Raw genomic sequence first — 19,938 nt, 5'->3', positions numbered from 1 at the left:
CCTCTGCTTTGTATCTCTGACAGTGAAGAGATCCCCTCCAGAGTAAAGTCTCTTTTTAGGGCTCGATAGCAATCCAGTTTATTTGGGGTTTTTGTTTCTTTGTCCCAATGTTCCAGATAGGAGTTTTTGATTTGTGTTACAGTTCGGTTGACTCTGATTGGCAGTGCTGTAGCAGAGCTGTCCTGAAGCTGGTTAGTGTTAGTGTGGGTTAGTGCATTGAGCTTCAGGACCCTGGGCTGAGCTCTTGGGTTAGAAGGGCCTTGTACTGGATAACTCTTGCCAGATTCTGACAGGTAGATTTATTTATAAAGCCTCCTTTTGATGGTATAAAAAGCTCTGCAGGCTTTTTCTTTTAGTGCATTCACTGCCAGGTTAAAGCTCCGTGATGCACTGATGGTCAGGCCTAGGTATGTATATTGTGTGGTGTGTTCTGCCACGTTGCTTTTTTACCTCTGGCCATATAATTGATACAGAGAGCACACTATAAACACTCACTGTATTATTATTATTATTATTATTATTATTATTATTATTATTATTATTATTATTATTATTATGGGCGGCACTGTGGCGTGGTGGTTAGCGCTGCTGCCTCATAGCTCCAGGGTCCTGGGTTTGAGTCCGGACTCAGGGGTCTGTCTGTGTGGAGTTTGCATGTTCTCCCCTTGTTCGCTGGGTTTTCTCCAGGTACTCTGGTTTCCTCCCACAGTCCAAAGACATGCTGGCTAGGTGGATTGGCCTCTCTAAATTGCCTCTTAGTTGCCCTGCGATGGACTGGCGTCCCATCCAGGGTGTAGGCCTTGCATCCCTGTGTCTGTCAGGTTAGGCTCCGGCTCACCGCAACCCTCTATAGGATTAAGCGGTTACAGATAATGGATGGATTATTATTATTATTATTATTATTATTATTATTATTATTATTATTATTATTATTATTGTCTCCTCTCTTCTTCACAGTTGACAGTTTGAATCTGGACCTCGATACAGCACACCCCCGGCTCACCCTGCCTGTGGATGAGAAACAAGTGAAAAGGAAAAGGCAGGATCCCCAGAGATTTGATTACAGGCGCTGTGTGCTGGGCAAGGAGGGCTTCACCTCAGGGAGACACTACTGGGAGCTGGGGGTGGGAGAGAATACATTCTGGAGATTAGGAGTCAGCAGAGAGTCTGCCCCGAAGAAGGGGAAGTTCAGCATGACCCCCCAGCAGGGTTATTGGACTGTGGGGTGGAGTGGAGATGAAGATAAAGATGAGTTCATTGCTCTCACTGACCCCCAGACCCCCCTCCCCCGGAGCCTGAAGCCCCAGAAGCTGGGGGTGTATCTGGATTATGAGGAAGGGCAGCTCTCCTTTTACAATGTGGAGACCAGATCTCACATCTACACTTTCACTGACATGGAGTTCAATCCCAATGAGAAACTCTATCCATTCTTCTGGTCATTGGAATACAAAGACCTTGCACTGGTGTCCCCGGGGAAGATGAATGACAGCTCTTTCTTACTTCTAGTCTGGGAAGGGATTCTTGCTGCATCAGGTACTGGTTCACTTTACTACTTGTTTGCTAGAGGCTGATATGCTTGTTGATTTATTATTCATTTCTATAACTCCTATCTGGTTTGAAGTGTTACAGAACACCCTTTAGTGTTTTCAACAAACACACAGCTAACAATTGGTTTTAATAATAATAACAACATGGGTCATGCAGGTTTTATTATTTTATAGTATTGATCAGTTCATGTCATAATAAAAAGTCTGCAGTTGTTCCAATAATAAGGCTGTAAATCTGCGTTTAATTGACTAAACGTTTAAACCCAGAGTTAATTGGTCGTTTAACCGTTTAAACAGGCAAACAATTTATGTTTCATTAACTTCACATTTGTATATTTTACTTCCATTATTTTAACACCCATTTTAATCCGTTTTGTATTTTAATTATTTCTGACAGATTCACACAGTCAAACATAATAAGCATATATGAATATATAATATGAAGAAAAACTGATCTTACCTTTATACTTGTCTTGTGCCTTTTTCAGAGAATACATTTAACTTTTTTACATTAAACTGCAGTCCTCAAACTTTAGTCCAAAATCAAAGAGTTTCTTTCATTTGTTATGTATTTACAAAAAATAAAATGAAAACATAAGGGGAAGAAACTTAGATAGCGTACTTCAACGGTAAAATCCACTTTTTAGATTCTTCTGCAAGAAAACTAGTTTGTCAACATTTTCTGGGTCCAGTGAACTTCTCAGCTCTGTCACAATATTCCCAGCCTTTGAAAAAAGTCTCTCGACTGATACTGAAGTAGCTGGCACGGTGAGGTATTTGCGTCCAATTTTTGCAAGTCGTGTTTATTTGTGATCATTCACTGCCGACCACTTCAGTGGGTTACTTTCAACATCCATATGGGGTTCACATAGGTACTGCTCAAGCTCTCGTTCATTTACATTTGATGCCGGTGGAGCTTCGCGCTGTCTCCCTAGAAGAAAACACAGAGCTGAGCTGGGATCCTCACAGCCTTTCTTTGCAGGTGGGGTTGTTTCGATCTCTGTTTGAGAGGTGGAGGCTTCGTTGTCGACGGCTGCAAGTGTGTTTTCAGTGGCTGGGAAGATCACTGTGTGCATTTCATTCTATATCGCCCCAAACGCTTTATTGGAAGGCAAATCTTCATTTGAAACAACGAGATGGTTGCTGATTAACCCATGCATTAGTGGATGTATGAAAGATGCAAACACATTTGAAGTGGTCTCGCCAGACAGAACAGTTGTAGCACAGTACAGCGGCTTTAATGTGCTTGCTAGAGATTCAGCAATTTGCCAGCTCTCGTCTTTCATTTCAAGTGTGCGGGCATCTGTAAGCTTGGTGATTCTCCTATCACTGAAGACAGCGCACAAACTGCCCACCTTTGTTCCAAGAGACGCTCCAACATGATAAAGTCGGTGTTCCAGCGTGTTTTAACTTGCTGAACAAGCTGATGTTGAGGAAGATTCATTACTCGTTGCTGTTCTTGAAGCGCATTCCAAGCACAAGTACTGTGCTTAAAGTGACCCACAAGATGTCGTGCTTCTCCAAGCAGGCGAGAGATGCGGTCAGTTTTAAGACCAGCCTGAACTGCAAGCTGAAGTGAGTGTGCAGTGCAACCATGATCCTGAGCACTGCAGCTCATTTCACCAAGCCTCCGCATGTTTGAAGCATTATCATGAACAGCAGCTACAACTTTGCCGTGAAGATTCCAAGAGTCTGCTACGTTTTGAACAAAATTGGCAAGTAGGTCAGACGTATGACGTTCTTCTATTTCTGTTGTACACAAGACTGCAGTTTTAAACTCCCATTCATCAGCGATGTAGTGCGCGAGAAACAAAATGTAAGAATCTTGTGCTCTTGATGACCAGCAGTCTGTCGCCATGCGTATGTGTGTAGCTTTATCTAGGGCTTCTTGCAAGTTAGTTTTCACAGTGTCATACAGACTGTGTATTCAATTTAGTACTGATGGAAATGATGGTACCTTGTAAATCGGGCTCAATGAAAGACAGCAACTGGCGAAATCCATCACCTTCCACTGTGCGAATGGGCAAGCAATCTCGTGCAATCATTTCTGCATTTAGTTCTGATATCTTTTCAGCTTTTACTGGGTCACAAGTCCGCGGGCGAGTAAACTGTGTAATCCGTGCCTGGCTTGCAGTGACTGATCCTTCAGTGATGCTCTGTGGATGCCTCAGTCGAAGGTGGTTCAACATTGTACCAGTGGAGCCTCCCCGATAAACTAAACTGCTTGAACAAACTGTACACCTGACAGTACTTTCACACGTGTTATTACAGTCTTTACTTCCACATTAGAGGAAATAGTTGATTAATGCACATCACTTTGATTGGTTGAGGACCGATCACATGAGAGAACACCACGATAGGATAGGAGAGGAGGGGGATTGGGGGTTGACGCAAATGTAAAAAGGCAAAACTACTGTAAGTTACAGATGTAGAAAAATTGTTTTGATATTTTTATTCACATAAATTAACTGAGAAATGAAGGCGATGGCAAAACACAGTGTGAGGATTGTGTCACACCTCCATGTGTACCTGCCTGACTCTACACACAGTGTGAGGATTGTGTCACACCTCCATGTGTACCTGCCTGACTCTACACACAGTGTGAGGATTGTGTCACACCTCCATGTGTACCTGCCTGACTCTTCACACAGCGTGAGGATTGTGTCACACCTCCATGTGTACCTGCCTGACTCTTCACACAGTGTGAGGATTGTGTCACACCTCCATGTGTACCTGCCTGACTCTTCACACAGTGTGAGGATTGTGTCACACCTCCATGTGTACCTGCCTGACTCTTCACACAGTGTGAGGATTGTGTCACACCTCCATGTGTACCTGCCTGACTCTTCACACAGTGTGAGGATTGTGTCACACCTCCATGTGTACCTGCCTGACTCTTCACACAGTGTGAGGATTGTGTCACACCTCCATGTGTACCTGCCTGACTCTTCACACAGTGTGAGGATTGTGTCACACCTCCATGTGTACCTGCCTGACTCTTCACACAGTGTGAGGATTGTGTCACACCTCCATGTGTACCTGCCTGACTCTTCACACAGTGTGAGGATTGTGTCACACCTCCATGTGTACCTGCCTGACTCTTCACACAGTGTGAGGATTGTGTCACACCTCTATGTGTACCTGCCTGACTCTTCACACAGCGTGAGGATTGTGTCACACCTCCATGTGTACCTGCCTGACTCTTCACACGGCGTGAGGATTGTGTCACACCTCCATGTCTACCTGCCTGACTCTTCACACAGTGTGAGGATTGTGTCACACCTCCATGTGTACCTGCCTGACTCTTCACACAGTGTGAGGATTGTGTCACACCTCCATGTGTACCTGCCTGACTCTTCACACAGTGTGAGGATTGTGTCACACCTCCATGTGTACCTGCCTGACTCTTCACACAGTGTGAGGATTGTGTCACACCTCCATGTGTCCCTGCCTGACTCTTCACACAGTGTGAGGATTGTGTCACACCTCCATGTGTACCTGCCTGACTCTTCACACAGTGTGAGGATTGTGTCACACCTCCATGTGTCCCTGCCTGACTCTTCACACATGTTCTGTTTTAAATAGGGATGTGCATGATGCTGATACAGCGTAGTGATATTTATTAGGATCGCAAATCATTCTACACACTATGGAGAGTCTGAAAAATAACAACGATGAGATTTTAGTTGTGCAGCTATTTAGTTTTAAATTGAACATTCTGAAATGGTTCATAAAAATGTCATGGATGCTGATAGGCAGGGGTTCACATAACTGGAACGCAGCTACGCACGTGCACCCATAAAAACAAATACGGACTTCCATACCGTCAGTGCATTTCTAACAGGAAAGCATTTTTCATCCAGGCAGCGAGGGTGCGTATTATCTGGCTGTGACTCATACCTGTCTTTCTGTTGGTTTTCTATTGAGTCTCATGGTCTCTGAGATCTTTCAATGATCTCTGGGTAACTGAGCTTATTATCACTGATCATAACTAAATCCCAGTCCCCATATTTCACTTTAGGATGGAGGGTTCCAATTCACTAAAAAGTCCCGCCCTGCTAGCGCTGTCATTGCCTGCTTCAAGATTTAATATAACAAAATGGAGAGTGATAGGTGGAATCACTCCAGTTCATAACATCAATCATTTCTTTAATGGACACTTGAAGCATCCAATGATAGCAGGGATCTCGGTTTAGCTGTCCACTCAGAGAAGAGGGATGTAGTTCCGGGGAGTGGCATTGTGAAAGCTCACTGACGCTTCACTTCCCAGACTGAGCGATGATGAGAGGAGGAGTCGATGCTTGAGAGCCGTTACATTTAAACATGAGTTTAAAAAATACATTTACTTCAGCATTTTACTGAAAATAACATGTTGTTCTCTCAGTTATATCCTTCTATAGATACTGTTGTGCTGTCAAGCTAACGTGTTTAACAGCACTGATACAGTGAAGAAGTGTTTTGCTTCTTGCTTTTGAATCCCCAGGGCTGGAATGTGGTGGTAGGATATTGAAATAAACAGAGACTGTGAGATGATTTGTTAAATTGTAATAACCAGCAATCCGGACTCCTAGTTAAACATTCAGAAACTCTAGTTGTTGTCTCTGACACTGCCATTAACCCTTTAAGGACGTGATGGTGTAACACGATCATACTGAAGTGTCATTCTGGGCCCGTGAAGGGTTAACCACATTATAAATGTTTGGTCCTTAAAGAGTTAAGCAGTGCTGCTTGTGAGCGTGGGCTTCCACATTTAAAAAACAAATATCAATCCCGCCTATCAGCCTCAGTCTGCCCTGATCCACATTCATGTGTGTAAGATGACACTGAATCCTTTAATCCTGAACCCAGCATCCTTGACAGGGGTGCAAATCGCTTTGAAAATGATCAAACCCGCCCTAATCAACCCCCTCACAACTTCACACGACACGACCCTTCTCTACTGTGTGTGTGGAGGAGTGTGGGGGGGTCATTGGACTAGTCCTTCCTCTCTTCCTCCCTCTCTCTCTGCACTCCTCTCCTCTCTCTAGTCTCTCCCTCTCTTCTCAATTCAATTCAAAGGTGCTTTATTGGCATGACAGACATCAGCAGTATTGCCAAAGCAATTACATTACATATCATATGAACAATATAATTACAACAATAACAACAAGAATAACAATGAGAATAATTATGATATTAATAATAATTCTAACAAATATAATAATAATAATAATAATAATAATAATAATAATAATAATAATAATAATAATAATAATAATAATGACCGCTGGTATATAGAATGTAACTCAGAGTAGTGTTATTGAAGTAACGCCCTGTGCAGAGTGTTCACTGTGTGTCCCTCAGGCTGTGACAGGCGCACACATACTGGGCAGCCAGTGGGGCTGTGTGTCCCGCTCCCAGGAGGACTGACAGTTTTTCTGGGTCAGCCAATTGTGGGAAGTGTGGGAGGGAAATAGTCATTTTTTTAAGGAATGTGTCCCTTGTTTGGTTGTATTTCTCACAGTGTAGGAGAAAGTGCATCTCTATGTCGACCTCTCCTGTCTCACAGTGACCACCGAGCCTGTTCTCTCTGGGTAGCCAGGTCTGCCTGTGTCAGCCTTTTTCAATGGCCAGGCTGTGGTCACTGAGCCTGTACTTGGTCAGGATCTGCCTCTGCTTTGTATCTCTGACAGTGAAGAGATCCCCTCCAGAGTAAAGTCTCTTTTTAGGGCTCGATAGCAATCCAGTTTATTTGGGGTTTTTGTTTCTTTGTCCCAATGTTCCAGATAGGAGTTTTTGATTTGTGTTACAGTTTGGTTGACTCTGATTGGCAGTGCTTTAGCAGAGCTGTCCTGAAGCTGGTTAGTGTTAGTGTGGGTTAGTGCATTGAGCTTCAGGACCCTGGGCTGAGCTCTTGGGTTAGAAGGGCCTTGTACTGGAGGGAGTCTGGCTCACTTCTGTTTAGATGCATCCAGAATTGTAGTGCTCTTTTTTGCATGCTGGTGAGCAGTGGGTAGCAGCCTGATTCAGCCCTGCATGCATGGTTTGGTGTTTTCTGCTCTACCTGTAATATGTTTTTGCAGAATTCAGCATGCAGGGTTTCTACTGGATGTTTATCCCATTTTATATAATCTTGTTGACTGACTGGACTCCATACCTCACTTCCATATAGCACAATGGGATGGATAACTCTTGCCAGATTCTGACAGGTAGATTTATTTTATAAAGCCTCCTTTTGATGGCATAAAAAGCTCTGCAGGCTTTTTCTTTTAGTGCATTCGCTGCCAGGTTAAAGCTCCCTGATGCACTGATGGTCAGGCCTAGGTATGTATATTGTGTGGTGTGTTCTAGGGTGGTGTTGTGTAGAGTGAAGTGGGACCTGCTTCTTTGAGATCTGCCCTTTTTAAGATCATAATTCTGGTCTTTTTCATGTTTCCTGTCAGGGCCCAGGTGTGACAGTACTGCTCTAGCACTGACAGGCTCTGTTGTAGCCCCTGCTCTGTGGGTGACAGCAGGACCAGGTCATCTGTGTAGAGCAGGAATTGAATTTGTTTGTTGTGTAGAGTGAGGCCAGGAGCTGCAGACTGCTCCAACACCGCTGCTAATTCATTGATGTAAATATTGAACAGTATTGGACTCAGACTGCAGCCCTGTCTCACTCCACGACCCTGTGTGAAGAATTCTGTTCTTTTCTTGCCAATTTTTATTGCACACATGTTTTCTGAGTACATTGTCATAAATTTGACCTCTTACACCACGTTGTAGAATTTTATCATTTAAACCTTCATGCCAAATGGAATCAAATGCTTTTTTAAAGTCTATAAAACAAGAGAAAATGTTTCCTTTATTTTTTGGTTGTACATGTTTGTTGAATAGGGTGTGGAGGGTGTAAATATGGTCATTGGTAATTTGGTAGAAATCCAATCTGACTCTTACTCAGGACACTGTGTTCAGTAAGGAAGGCCAGTATTCTTGTATTGATGATACTGCAGAATACCTTCTCCAGGTTGCTGCTCACACAGATGCCTCGGTAGTTGTTGGGGTTGAATTTGTCTCCTTTTGTAAATTGGGGATATAAGCCCTTGGTTCCAGATGTTAGGGAAGCAGCCTTCCTGTAGTACCAGGTTGAATAATTTAAGCAGGGCCTTCTGCAGCTCAGGGCTGCTGTGTTTGAGCATCTCGGTACTGATGCTGTCGGGTCACAGGCTTTCCTGGGTTTGAGTCCCTGGAGCTTCTCTGCTAGCTCCTGCGGGGAGATTGGGAAGTCCAGTGGATTCTGGTTATCTTTAATAGATCGTTCTAATGATTTAAGTTTTGCTCTGTAGTAAAATCCTCTTGTAGGGTTTCTTTGTAAAGATTTTCAAAATAGTTTTTCCAAATACACACCCACTCGATATATCGCGGGTGTCGGGGTCCAATACAAATCCACTATATATCGAGGGCTGCGATATAGCGAGAGACCCACAGAAAAACAAACAGAATGATAACAAATACTGTACAACCACGCCCTCGTTTTATCAGGGGCTCAGTGTGGGGGGGTGTGCCAGGTGGACGCTGGGCTTCAGAGCACAGCCCCAGACGATCTCAGCATTGATATTACTGGTGATGTGTGGGGGGTGTCTGCTCTGTGGAAATGACAACTCTGGGGTCTGAACTCCTGCGTGGCTCTCTCTGACACCTTCCTCACTGCTGTGGCCACGTCTCCGCGCTGGCCCAGGGCATTGGTGCCGGTATGCATGGCGATGTGTCGAGGGCTCCCCAGGCTGGTTCGGTTCAGTAGCTGCAGGGCTCTCTAATAGTCTTTTCACACGAGCACACCAGAGCCGAGCCGAGCCGAGCTCTCACAGTACAGCTACTTTCACACGGGTCATTTTATTGAGCCGAACCGGAACCGTGAAACTCTGGCCTCGTGAGATATCTGGTACTGGCTCTGTGCTGAGCAAGGCTGGGGGCGCGGTTAACTCGTACTGCCTGAAACGATACAGTCTACCAAAAGATTTCACAGGGATTGAGAAATATGAGACCAAACCGCAGCGCGAAACAGTGCTGTGAAAAAATAAAAATAATAAAACAGGATTAAAAATAAATAAGAGATCATAACAATAAAAGCGTCAGACCGCAAAAAAAGTAAATCTGATGTCTTAATGGATGCAGTTCTTGGTCACAGACCTGCAGCGACCGGCGCCGATGTGTTGAATTCAGAGACTTGTCTTCTGGAAAGTATTTCTCCTTTAAATTGTTTAACGCTGACAGGGATCATTTCAAACAGAGACAAATCAAACCTTACAGTGTGTGAACTGCAAGGTCTGCTGCTGCTTCATTAATTGGGTTCCATGGATTTATCAGCAACGCTTTATATTGCGTGGCATTAATTAATATTAAATAGATATGCAATTGATATTAAATGAATGTTAAATTAATATTAAATAGATATGCAATTGATATTAAATGAATGTTAAATTAATATTAAATAGATATGCAATTGATATTAAATGAATGTTAAATTAATATTAAATAGATATGCAATTGATATTAAATGAATGTTAAATTAATATTAAATAGATATGCGATTGATATTAAATGAATGTTAAATTAATATTAAATAGATATGCAATTGATATTAAATGAATGTTAAATTAATATTAAATAGATATGCAATTGATATTAAATGAATGTTAAATTAATATTAAATAGATATGCAATTGATATTAAATGAATGTTAAATTAATATTAAATAGATATGCAATTGATATTAAATGAATGTTAAATTAATATTAAATAGATCTGCGATAGATATTAAATGAATGTTAAATTAATATTTAATAAATGTGCACTGGCTGGTTTCTTGCTAAATGTTAATCAAATATCGATTGAAAATGTAATGGCACGTCACCTCCATTTATATCACGTTTTGTTACCGTTGAAAATATGTAATAATTTCCCCTTATTGAAAATACAGTTAATCTGACTTGAATGTCAATGGAAAGTAACAAGGAATAATTGAACGTAAATTTAATATGCAATTTAACATTCATTTAATTTCAGTTTAATATTAATTTATGCCACGCAATATAAAGCATTATCATTTTCTCTAATGAATAAAGTGATCAGTAATCGCGCATATTATTTTGTGGTTACTTTATAAACCAGCCCTTAACAGAAAATAAAGAAATAAAGAAATAAACTCTGTATATTGGAAATGTGCAAAGTATCTGAAAATCACATTCAATTCGGTCATTTTAAAAAATCCCATCTATTAACATTGCATGTATAAAAACAAGCTGTACAGAAAAATCTCTTTAGTGTTTCGTTTATATTTTGTTTTTAATAGGCCTGCTTTAAATCTATTTTTCTGACGCGTTTACTGACATTTTTAAATACTATCTGTAACTTTTTAAAGTTATTATTAGTCGTAGTTAATCTAACTTTAATAATATGAAATGAAATTATTCGGTTTGTATTTGCAGTCAGCAGCATGTGAAACACAAACCCATATTTGTGTATTCGTGTGAAATCTTTTGGTACTTTATCGTTTGGGACAGTCCGACCTCGGGATCCATTCTCAAAACAAATCCACAGCACTCCTCTGTGCGCGCGTGTCCGTGGAATCTGACGTCACGTTCCACAGGCAGCTTCTTCTTTGAGCTGCAGTGTGAACACACCCGCGCTGGGGGGGCTCGGCTCGGCTCGGGTGTGCTGCTCTGAAAAGGCTAAGATGTTTGGGCTCCAGATCTTGTTCACTCGCCGGTCACGGAAGAGCCTCCGTCAGGGTTTTCTCTCACACTTTCAGTTTGTGTTGTTCTTCTCCCCTCTTCAGGATCGCGTATCTCGCGGCTCATTGCGATCACTGCGGTTTCCATGACAACAGAACACTGCTGCAGTTCGAAATTCGAAAAACTGCTACAATTCCAACTGGAATTTCAAATTGCAGCTTGAGTTCATCCTGTCGATTTAAGAGACTTTACTGTACGAGGCGATCTCGGGGTTTAGTTAATATTTATATCTAGTAAATATTATTATTTCAAGATTCATTTTAATTGAGGTAAGAGGCTCACCTTCTGCCTTTGTCACCTTTCTTTCTTTCTTTCTTTCTTTCTTTCTTTCTTTCATTCGTTCCTTCTTTCATTCATTCCTCTTTTATATTATTTTATAATAATAATACTGCTCATAATAATAATAATCTGTCTTAGACGTCATTTTAAGGTTATTTTAGGTTGTGGTTTATAATAATAATAATGATGATGTCTCCTCTCTGCTCCACAGTTGATGTGACTCTGGACCCTGATACAGCACACCCCTGGCTCATCCTGTCTGCGGAGGGGAAACGAGTGAGACTGGGAGAGACACGGCAGAGTCTCCCTGACACTCCAGAGAGATTTGATCTCGTGCTCTGTGTGCTGGGCAGGGAGGGGTACACCTCGGAGAGACGCTACTGGCAGGTGCAGGTGGGGGGGAATACAGGGTGGAGATTAGGAATCAGCAGAGAGTCTGCCGAAAGGAAGGGGGGGTTCAGCATGACCCCCCAGCAGGGTTACTGGACTGTGGAGTGGAGTGGATACGGGTTCACTGCTCTCACTGACCCCGAGACCCCCCTCCCCCGGAGCCTGAAGCCCCAGAAGCTGGGGGTGTATCTGGATTATGAGGAAGGGCAGCTCTCCTTTTACAATGTGGAGACCAGATCTCACATCTACACTTTCACTGACATGGAGTTCAATCCCAATGAGAAACTCTATCCATTCTTCTGTACTTGGGATGAGAATACAAACCTTGTGCTGGAGTCCCCTGACCCTGTCAGCGCTGCAGATTAAACACACATTGCTGTCTGAACCAGGAAACTATTCAAACAGCTCAGACAATCTCCTCTTCACTTTCACTGACACTCTCTCTGCACTCTTCTGGGCTGATGAGAAGAAATCCTCTCTCTTCCACCCTCTTACCCTGAGCCCCTCCTCTTTATTTCTCTACACCCCCTTTCCTACTCTCCCTTCCTGTCTCCCTCTCTCTTTCCCCTCCACCTCTCCATCTCCAGATCCCTCTTTCTCTACTCTCCCTCTCTCCTCCCTGCCTTCTCTACTCTCCCTCTCTCCTCCATCCTCTCTACTCTCCCTCTCTCCTCCCTGCGTCTCTACTCTCCCTCTCTCCTCCACCCTCTACTCTCCCTCTCTCCACCCTGCCTTCTCTACTCTCCCTCTCTCCTCCATCCTCTACTCTCCCTCTCTCCACCCTGCCTTCTCTACTCTCCCTCTCTTCTCCATCCTCTCTACTCTCCCTCTCTACTCTCCCTCTCTCCTCCATCCTCTCTACTCTCCCTCTCTCCTCCATCCTCTCTACTCTCCCTCTCTCCTCCATCCTCTCTACTTTCCCTCTCTCCTCCCTCTCTCCTTTCTCCTCCCTTTCCTTCTCTCCTCCCTGCCCCCTCTAATTTTGTACTGTGATATTTTGTAACAGCTGTAAGTCTCCCTGGATAAGGGTGTCTGCTAAGAAATAAATAATGATGATAGACTTTCTAGACAATAGATGAATGCATTATTTTCCATGTAATCAATATTTACACTGAAGCTGAGATGCTCCCTGAATAATATTCATTGCTAAACTCAGTGAACTGATTTCTGCTATTTTGATATGAATCTTCTGTTCTGTTTTTGTAGCGCATCTATTTTCTATCTTTCTTGTTAAAATGTATAAAAGATATAACAGTGTTGTGTGATTTACTGCTCAATTGTTTACCTCGGCAATCTTGAACTTGTAAAAAGAAAGACATTCATGACAGCAGAGTGCTGATTAAATGAGACCATTACACATATGAATGAATTGTATCCTTAAACTGGACATTTTAATTGTGATTCTTCACACATAACTCTCAACAATAACAAGCCTGTTGGGACTATGAGCAGATTCTTCACAGAGACAGCTGGGGCTGTACTACAGATCCACACCGCTGAGGAGAGAGGGGAGGGGGAGAGGGAGGGAGGGGGAGACAGCTGGGGCTGCACTACAGATCCACACCGCTGGTAAGAGAGGATTTTTTTAGTATGTCTAAGCTTTCCTGTTTAATAGTAATGGATGATATCTCTACTTTGTTTGAAACTCAGAGTGGGGATCTGTGGAGGATTGCAGGCCCTGTACACACTTGTGACAAAGAGAGAATGAATTCTTGTTTTAGATCTCCCTTCCGACCAGTGAGGGCTGTGGAGAGGAGGAACAGGCAGAGCCACGGTGCGCAACGTCATCAACCCAGACGGGGAGCGCTGTGGCAATCGCGCATTGGTCAACGGCGATTGCCCACGCTGCCCAATGGGAGCGGGACGGAGCGTACAAAGGGGGGAATGCCCGGGGCTCTGTTCCTTCTGGCAAGGTACAGTGCGTGAGAGAGAGAGAGAGAGAGAGAGAGAAACCGAGCAGAGAAACAGAGGAAGGGATTTGGATAGCAGGTTCTTTGCTATTTTGGATTTGTGTGCTAACCCTTCTGCACTTTGTATTTTTAGAGCACTAACGGGACGCTCCGGGAGTACGCCGCAGGAGCGACAACCCGGAAGTGCTGGGTTTATTACCCCCCCCCCCCCCGTGTTTTGGATCACAAGAGGAAGACGGATTGGTTTTGTTGTTTGTTTATTTTTGGGACTGCAACCCCTTTTTCCCTTTGTTTAGTCGGGTTACACATCGCTGTGTATCCCGGCGTTATTATAATTATTAGTTTAGCAGGTTACACATTGCTGTGTATCCTGGCGTCATTATTGTTGGTTTCCTTTGTGTGGCAAAATAAAACCAAGGCGCTTAACGGCATAACGGACTGGAGTCTCTTGATTTACACCACATTACGCCTGTCCTAACATACCCACTCAGCTACCTGTCACAACACTCCAGTTAGTTTACATATCCCCCCTCCTCAGAGCACAGAGTTACTTCCAGTCTGATTTAGAAATACTGAAAGAAACAGAGCAGATTCAGTTCAGATGTGTTTAAATTGTCATTTTTAGTCAGCGTACATGGTAAATATGTTCACTTTGTATTTAAAACATCTGGGAGATTTTACCAAAAAAAATCCATTTGTGCCCGTTGTTTTTGATTTTATTTTAGTTTCTATGATGAGGGTTACACAGACTACTGAAATCAATTTCAGTTCTTATTAAAACAATTCTACTGTAGCTCATAAAATAATTCCCTCAGTGTTAGCGGTCCATCACTTCCATTCGCTACACAGCTCTCACATGTGCAGCTTTTGAAAGATGTTGCAGCAAAACATGGATTCTCATTTGAACACCTCTGGTGCTACCCTGGGGTAATCTCTGTCTGCACAAGCCAGGCTTTCAAAAGCTTACTAGAACGGAAACTCTTCATTTTACAATGTGATATGTGCCACAGTGCTACACCCGGTTAAAGAAATCTCCGTTTGCAAGCCATGGTTTCAGTTAGGGTTGCACTTCCTTGTTCACCTGGAGGGTGAAATTGTCCCCGCCCCTTCGCTGGCTTCTTTCCTGTCATTAACCAATCAGCTGCTGCTCCCCCTGCTGACTGGCATGCCGTCAGCCAGTAACATGACCCAGAAGACACTGCAGAGGTGAAGTGAGGCGGGGAGTCCAGCAGCCTTCCCGAGTGCGAGGCACAGAAACAGAACTTCCTTTAATCCAGTGATCGTGTCAAATCCAGGTCTGCGAGAACATCTTTCAAAAACTGGACATCTGAGAGCTAATGCAGCTTCCAAGCAGGACATCTGTATGAAATTATTTTGTTAAGCTATAAATCACTTAAAGAAAAAAGAAAAATCATGAATTTCCACACACTTTAATTTATCAAGTGTAGATTTTTATTTAAAGCTATTTAAAGGCATCTTCACTTTTTTTTTTTTTTTAATTTGTAAAAATCGTCTTTTGGAATGTAAAATTCAGATTGCAAAAGCAGTGGCTCAGTGTGTGAGGTTTAATGAGTGCACTGGTCTAGTAGACGTAACTGGCAGTGAAGAGAGACTGGGAGGCAGCCTTGTCTTTCTGTCCGCTCTGAACGTAAGATCCAGTCGACGCCAATCCGTTAATCTGAAGAAAAAAATAACAAACCAATCAGTAACACACACAGAAAGACAGACAGACACTGACAGGGTGAAAACCCCTCCTCTGTAAAGTAGGGTTTATTTTTGTGATGGATTTTGTGTCCAGGACTTGTTTTGTACCGGTGTCACGGAATATCTGTTCCCCCAGCAAACAAATATTAACTCCCCCCCCTAGGACCCAATATTTCACCTGGTGAATATTTGTTTTCCCTCCTTATTTTTTTGTAACAGGTCTTTGCTAAATCGATGTTAATAATTTGACTACGCCACCTTGTGTTTATGGAGGACAAGGACCTCGAGTGGTTGGTTCCTGTACAAACTCTTTTATCCGCGAGAAACCAAGCAATCATATACCAAAAATAATCTTTACAAGTTTTTTTATTAGTAATAATTGATTTTAAAAATTCTCAAGCACATTAACAATAATGTAAACCACATGACAATGCCACCTTCACTTCACAGTCTATAACAATTGTCTAGTATATATAGGGATGATACAATAAAACAAACTCTAAATCTATCAGTTTCTTATAGTGAAGTTAATTAAACTAGATACCACAGATTATATTATTGCAGTTTATATAAAATACTCGGATCTATCAGTTTCATAAAGTCTCTCCGCGTTCCAGTTCCAGTCTGCAGCGCGGAATCTCCTTCACAAGTCCGGCTCTCCCTCTCACAATATTCCTCCGCATTTATAAAGGCAGGAGATGATTGGCAGGGCGGGGAGATCAAGCAGCGAGCCGCTGGCAAGCAGAGCCGTGGAACGGGAGACGCGGTTGCTAAGCAACAAGGGGGGAGGGGCGTGGATTGGGCAGACAGTCCTTCAGCCAATCGGAGTTTCGCTCGTATAGTTCCATAGAGGAAAGAGAGAAAGTAGTTTAGGGGGGTCCAGTGAAGCAAATCCATCAAACCACACTCGAGATGAGAAATAATAATAAAGAGGTGTGCAACAAAACACACATTTATATAAATAAATCAACACACACACACACACAATACACATTTATCAAATAATAATATGAGAAACACAATCCACACGTGAATAATAATAATAATAATAATAATAATAATACTACAATCGCACAGTTTCGTTTTTCAAAGCTGGTAAAGGATTTACTCGTGAGTCAGGGCAGTACATGTACTTATTAGAGTGACTGTATCCTGCTTACAGCGTGTCCACTCAAACAACACGGGGGTAAAAAAAACAAAAACATACATTTTAACACGTAGTCACGTGATCATTTCATTTCTCGTAATTACGTGTTACTTTGTCACGTATATACGTGATCATTTTTTAACACGTAGTTCCGTGATGGTTCTCTATATACGTGATTTTATTTATTTATTTATTTATTTATTTATTTATTTAGCAATGCGCTTCCTTAATATCTGTAATTACAGAACCGCTTCTGAATTAACTGCGCTGAACCGGGCAGCTGTGAAAGGGAGACATTAAGGGCGCGTTCACGGAGATCATTATGCGCGGATTCTGTGCAGAATCTGACCAGTTCATAGAAGATCATCGGATAAACTGGTCAGATTCTGCACAGAATGATCTCCGTGAACGCACCCTGAGTCTGTCTTTATTCACTTCAATGCGCAATTCACTTATTACAGTGACTGTATCAGATTGGGGAGCTCCGATTGGCTGGCTGGCTGAAAAGAGGGGAGCTCTGATTGGCTGGCTTGGTGACAAGAGGGGAGCTCCGATTGGCTGGCTTGGTGACAAGAGAGGAGCTCTGATTGGCTGGCTTGGTGACAAGAGGGGAGTTCCGATTGGCTGGCTTTGGTGACAAGAGGGGAGCTCCGAATGGCTGGTTTGGTGACAAGAGGGGAGCTCCGATTGGCTGGCTGGGTGACAAGAGGGGAGCTCCGATTGGCTGGCTGGGTGCAGCGGGAAGGAGAGAGCTTGCTGGGCGGACAGTTTGAAGAGGAGAGCGACAATCATATCTGATAAATATTCTTTTCTCTAAGGAATGTAAAATGTTCCGAGCATGCGTCTAGAGCTATCGGGAGTGCAGCCTGAACCTTATAGTAATGATCTATCGGTATACTCGGAAGAATAGATATTTGTAGATATTTCGTTCTTGTGTCTGATTCAAACGTCGATAGATCTACTCGTTATAGTTTTTATGGTCCGGTTTCTGCATATGAGAGACGAACACAATGCTTGTGTGAACGCACATTTTAATTTAGACGCACGGATGCGACCAGAAATCCCTAAAGGGTTACTATAAATAAACGAGATTTATTTATAAAGCTGAAAAGTATAAAACAAAAGAGAAAAAAAAACCTCACAGTCGGATCTAAACTCAAAGCTCAATCGCAATGCACTCTGGGAATGTAGTTTATTGGTGTCCACTGCCCACTGTTAATCACACATTAAAAACTACAAATCCCATACCCGCCAGTTTCACTGAATTATCAACCGACAGTTCAACCAACAGTGGATAAAAGATTTCCCCTGGCTTCAGTTTGACAGCGTTAAAAAAAATAAAAACACTCTATGTTTTGCACGTTTTATCAGGATGGCAGGACAGACTGCATTTTAACAGGGAGCCAGGAGTTCAAACATGAAAATATCTTAAACTCAGCGCTTCAAAACGGCACGCAGTGTGCGGAGAGGCAGCTCAGCGCGCTGCCATAAACAGCAAGCAGCGCCTTCTGAGGAGCATGCGAGCAGGCAGCTAAAAACAAACAACCCTCCATTTTAATTGTGTTGATGCAACAGCATTGAACTGCACAAGTGTGTGTAAGAAAGGAAGGAAACAAAGATCTGTAGATATTCAACTTTTGAAGTGCGCGTCTATCTTTTTTTTTTTTAATTAGGCGCACATGTGCCTAATAGATACCGCGTAGAGCGTCTGTTACGTGTTTGTTGTTGTGGTTGTTTTGTTCCATTATTGCTGTTACGCATTGGACGCTATTATATTAAATCCCGCTAATAATTGTTGCTCATAGCTGACGGGTGGATCGCGGATCGCGTATCGCGTTGAGATCCCCCACAATGCATCGCGGTGTTTGCTGTTTTGGCCCCCACTGGTTTAGTAAAATACACTTGAGCTTGTTCACCACACTGTAGCTAATCAAGCTCTTCTTAAAACCTGGAATGGCTGACATTGCTGTGCAATAGGAGTCTTATCTCCATCTCTGCAGTCATGGAAATCAATTCTGGGTTTGGAAACCAAGCAGCTTTCTCACAGCAGTTCACATGTGCTGGGTAGTGTTAAAAACAGTCCCCTCTGATGGGAATACAAGCACTTCCAGCCTCCGCTCCAGAGCCATCATCAGGTACAGATTCACTAACTGCAGGAAGTACAATTCAATCACATCAGGGACTGCAAGAATCTGCTGATATAGTGAGCAACTGCTTTATATTTTGGTATGGATTCCACCAAATTCACTGTCTAAAACAAGTTGAATGTGAATTTCTGTAAACCCCTTTAATAAAAAGCAGTTTGTCAGGCTGAAACAACCTCAAAATCTGAAATCAAGATTTCTGTTTGAATACTGAAGTGCCACTCTGGTTGCTGCAAGTGAGACACCCAGATGCTTGGGTGTTGTGGTTTGGAAATGGTTCACCACCACTGCCACCAGTGACGAGGAAAAAACACAAAAGAGATCACTGGCGGCGTTCACGCGCACAAGTCAGGGCAGTTTTCCTCGCGAGGAGTTTGCCGTACTTTTCAGGACTTGCGTTGCTATGCAGTTCTGATTTAGGGGGAAAAAAGCGTCCGTACCAATGCAGATGAGTCAATTCATAGTCATTTAGGGTATGTGTCTGCTTACTAAGTAGAAAAAGAACGACTCTGAATATCGTGAGGAGAGCTTCATGCGTTGCCATGCAGATAAAACATTTAACATGAGAAATGAAGTGTTGTCACGCACATTCTGAATTACACCGCGCATTATTTGTATGGTTACCTTTCCAACACACGCACACACACAATTATATAACATATTTACTACTAAATACAAGTTTTACTACTTAGAATTTATATGCGTGTCAGTGTGTGTGTATCAGTGAGTGTCAGTGTGTGCGTGTGTCAGTGTGTGTCTGTATCTGTGTATGTGCGTGTGTATCAGTGTGTGTGTCAGTGTGGGTGTGTGTGTCAGTGTGTGTGTGTGTGTGTGTGTGTGCGTCAATGTGTGTGCGTCAGTGTGCGTCTGTGCCAGTGTGTGTGTCTGTGTGTGTGTCAATGTGTGCGTCAGTGCGTGTGTGTCAGTGTGTTCCGTTATGCGTAATGCGAGGTACTGTACTTTGTGGGGGAAGTGATCTAAACATGTCTCTCTCTACTCTAGCTGGTAAGAAAAGAAAAATTGACGATGAAAATAATCAATTCAACAATGAATGGACCAAGAAGT

The 19,938-nt window shown here is 42.8% G+C and overlaps 2 protein-coding genes across 2 annotated transcripts in view; one reads left to right on the top strand and one right to left on the bottom strand.

Annotated features, from left to right (window-relative positions):
* The window catches only part of LOC131709362 (nuclear factor 7, ovary-like), a 50,592-nt gene extending 37,790 nt beyond the window's left edge, over nt 1–12,802 (top strand). Inside the window, exons 13-14 of the mRNA XM_059011838.1 lie at nt 958–1,533; nt 11,790–12,802. Of these exons, the coding sequence (XP_058867821.1) occupies nt 958–1,533; nt 11,790–12,334 (1,121 nt within the window). The 3' untranslated portion in view covers nt 12,335–12,802. The remainder of the gene's footprint in view (nt 1–957; nt 1,534–11,789) is intronic.
* Nucleotides 1–19,938, bottom strand: part of LOC117424012 (butyrophilin subfamily 1 member A1-like) — a 403,039-nt gene that overhangs the window by 314,759 nt on the left and 68,342 nt on the right. The window lies entirely within an intron of this gene.

The sequence above is a fragment of the Acipenser ruthenus genome, chromosome 43 (assembly GCF_902713425.1).
Source record: "Acipenser ruthenus chromosome 43, fAciRut3.2 maternal haplotype, whole genome shotgun sequence".
Lineage (NCBI taxonomy): Eukaryota > Metazoa > Chordata > Actinopteri > Acipenseriformes > Acipenseridae > Acipenser > Acipenser ruthenus.
This window is presented reverse-complemented; position numbering and strand designations above follow the sequence as displayed.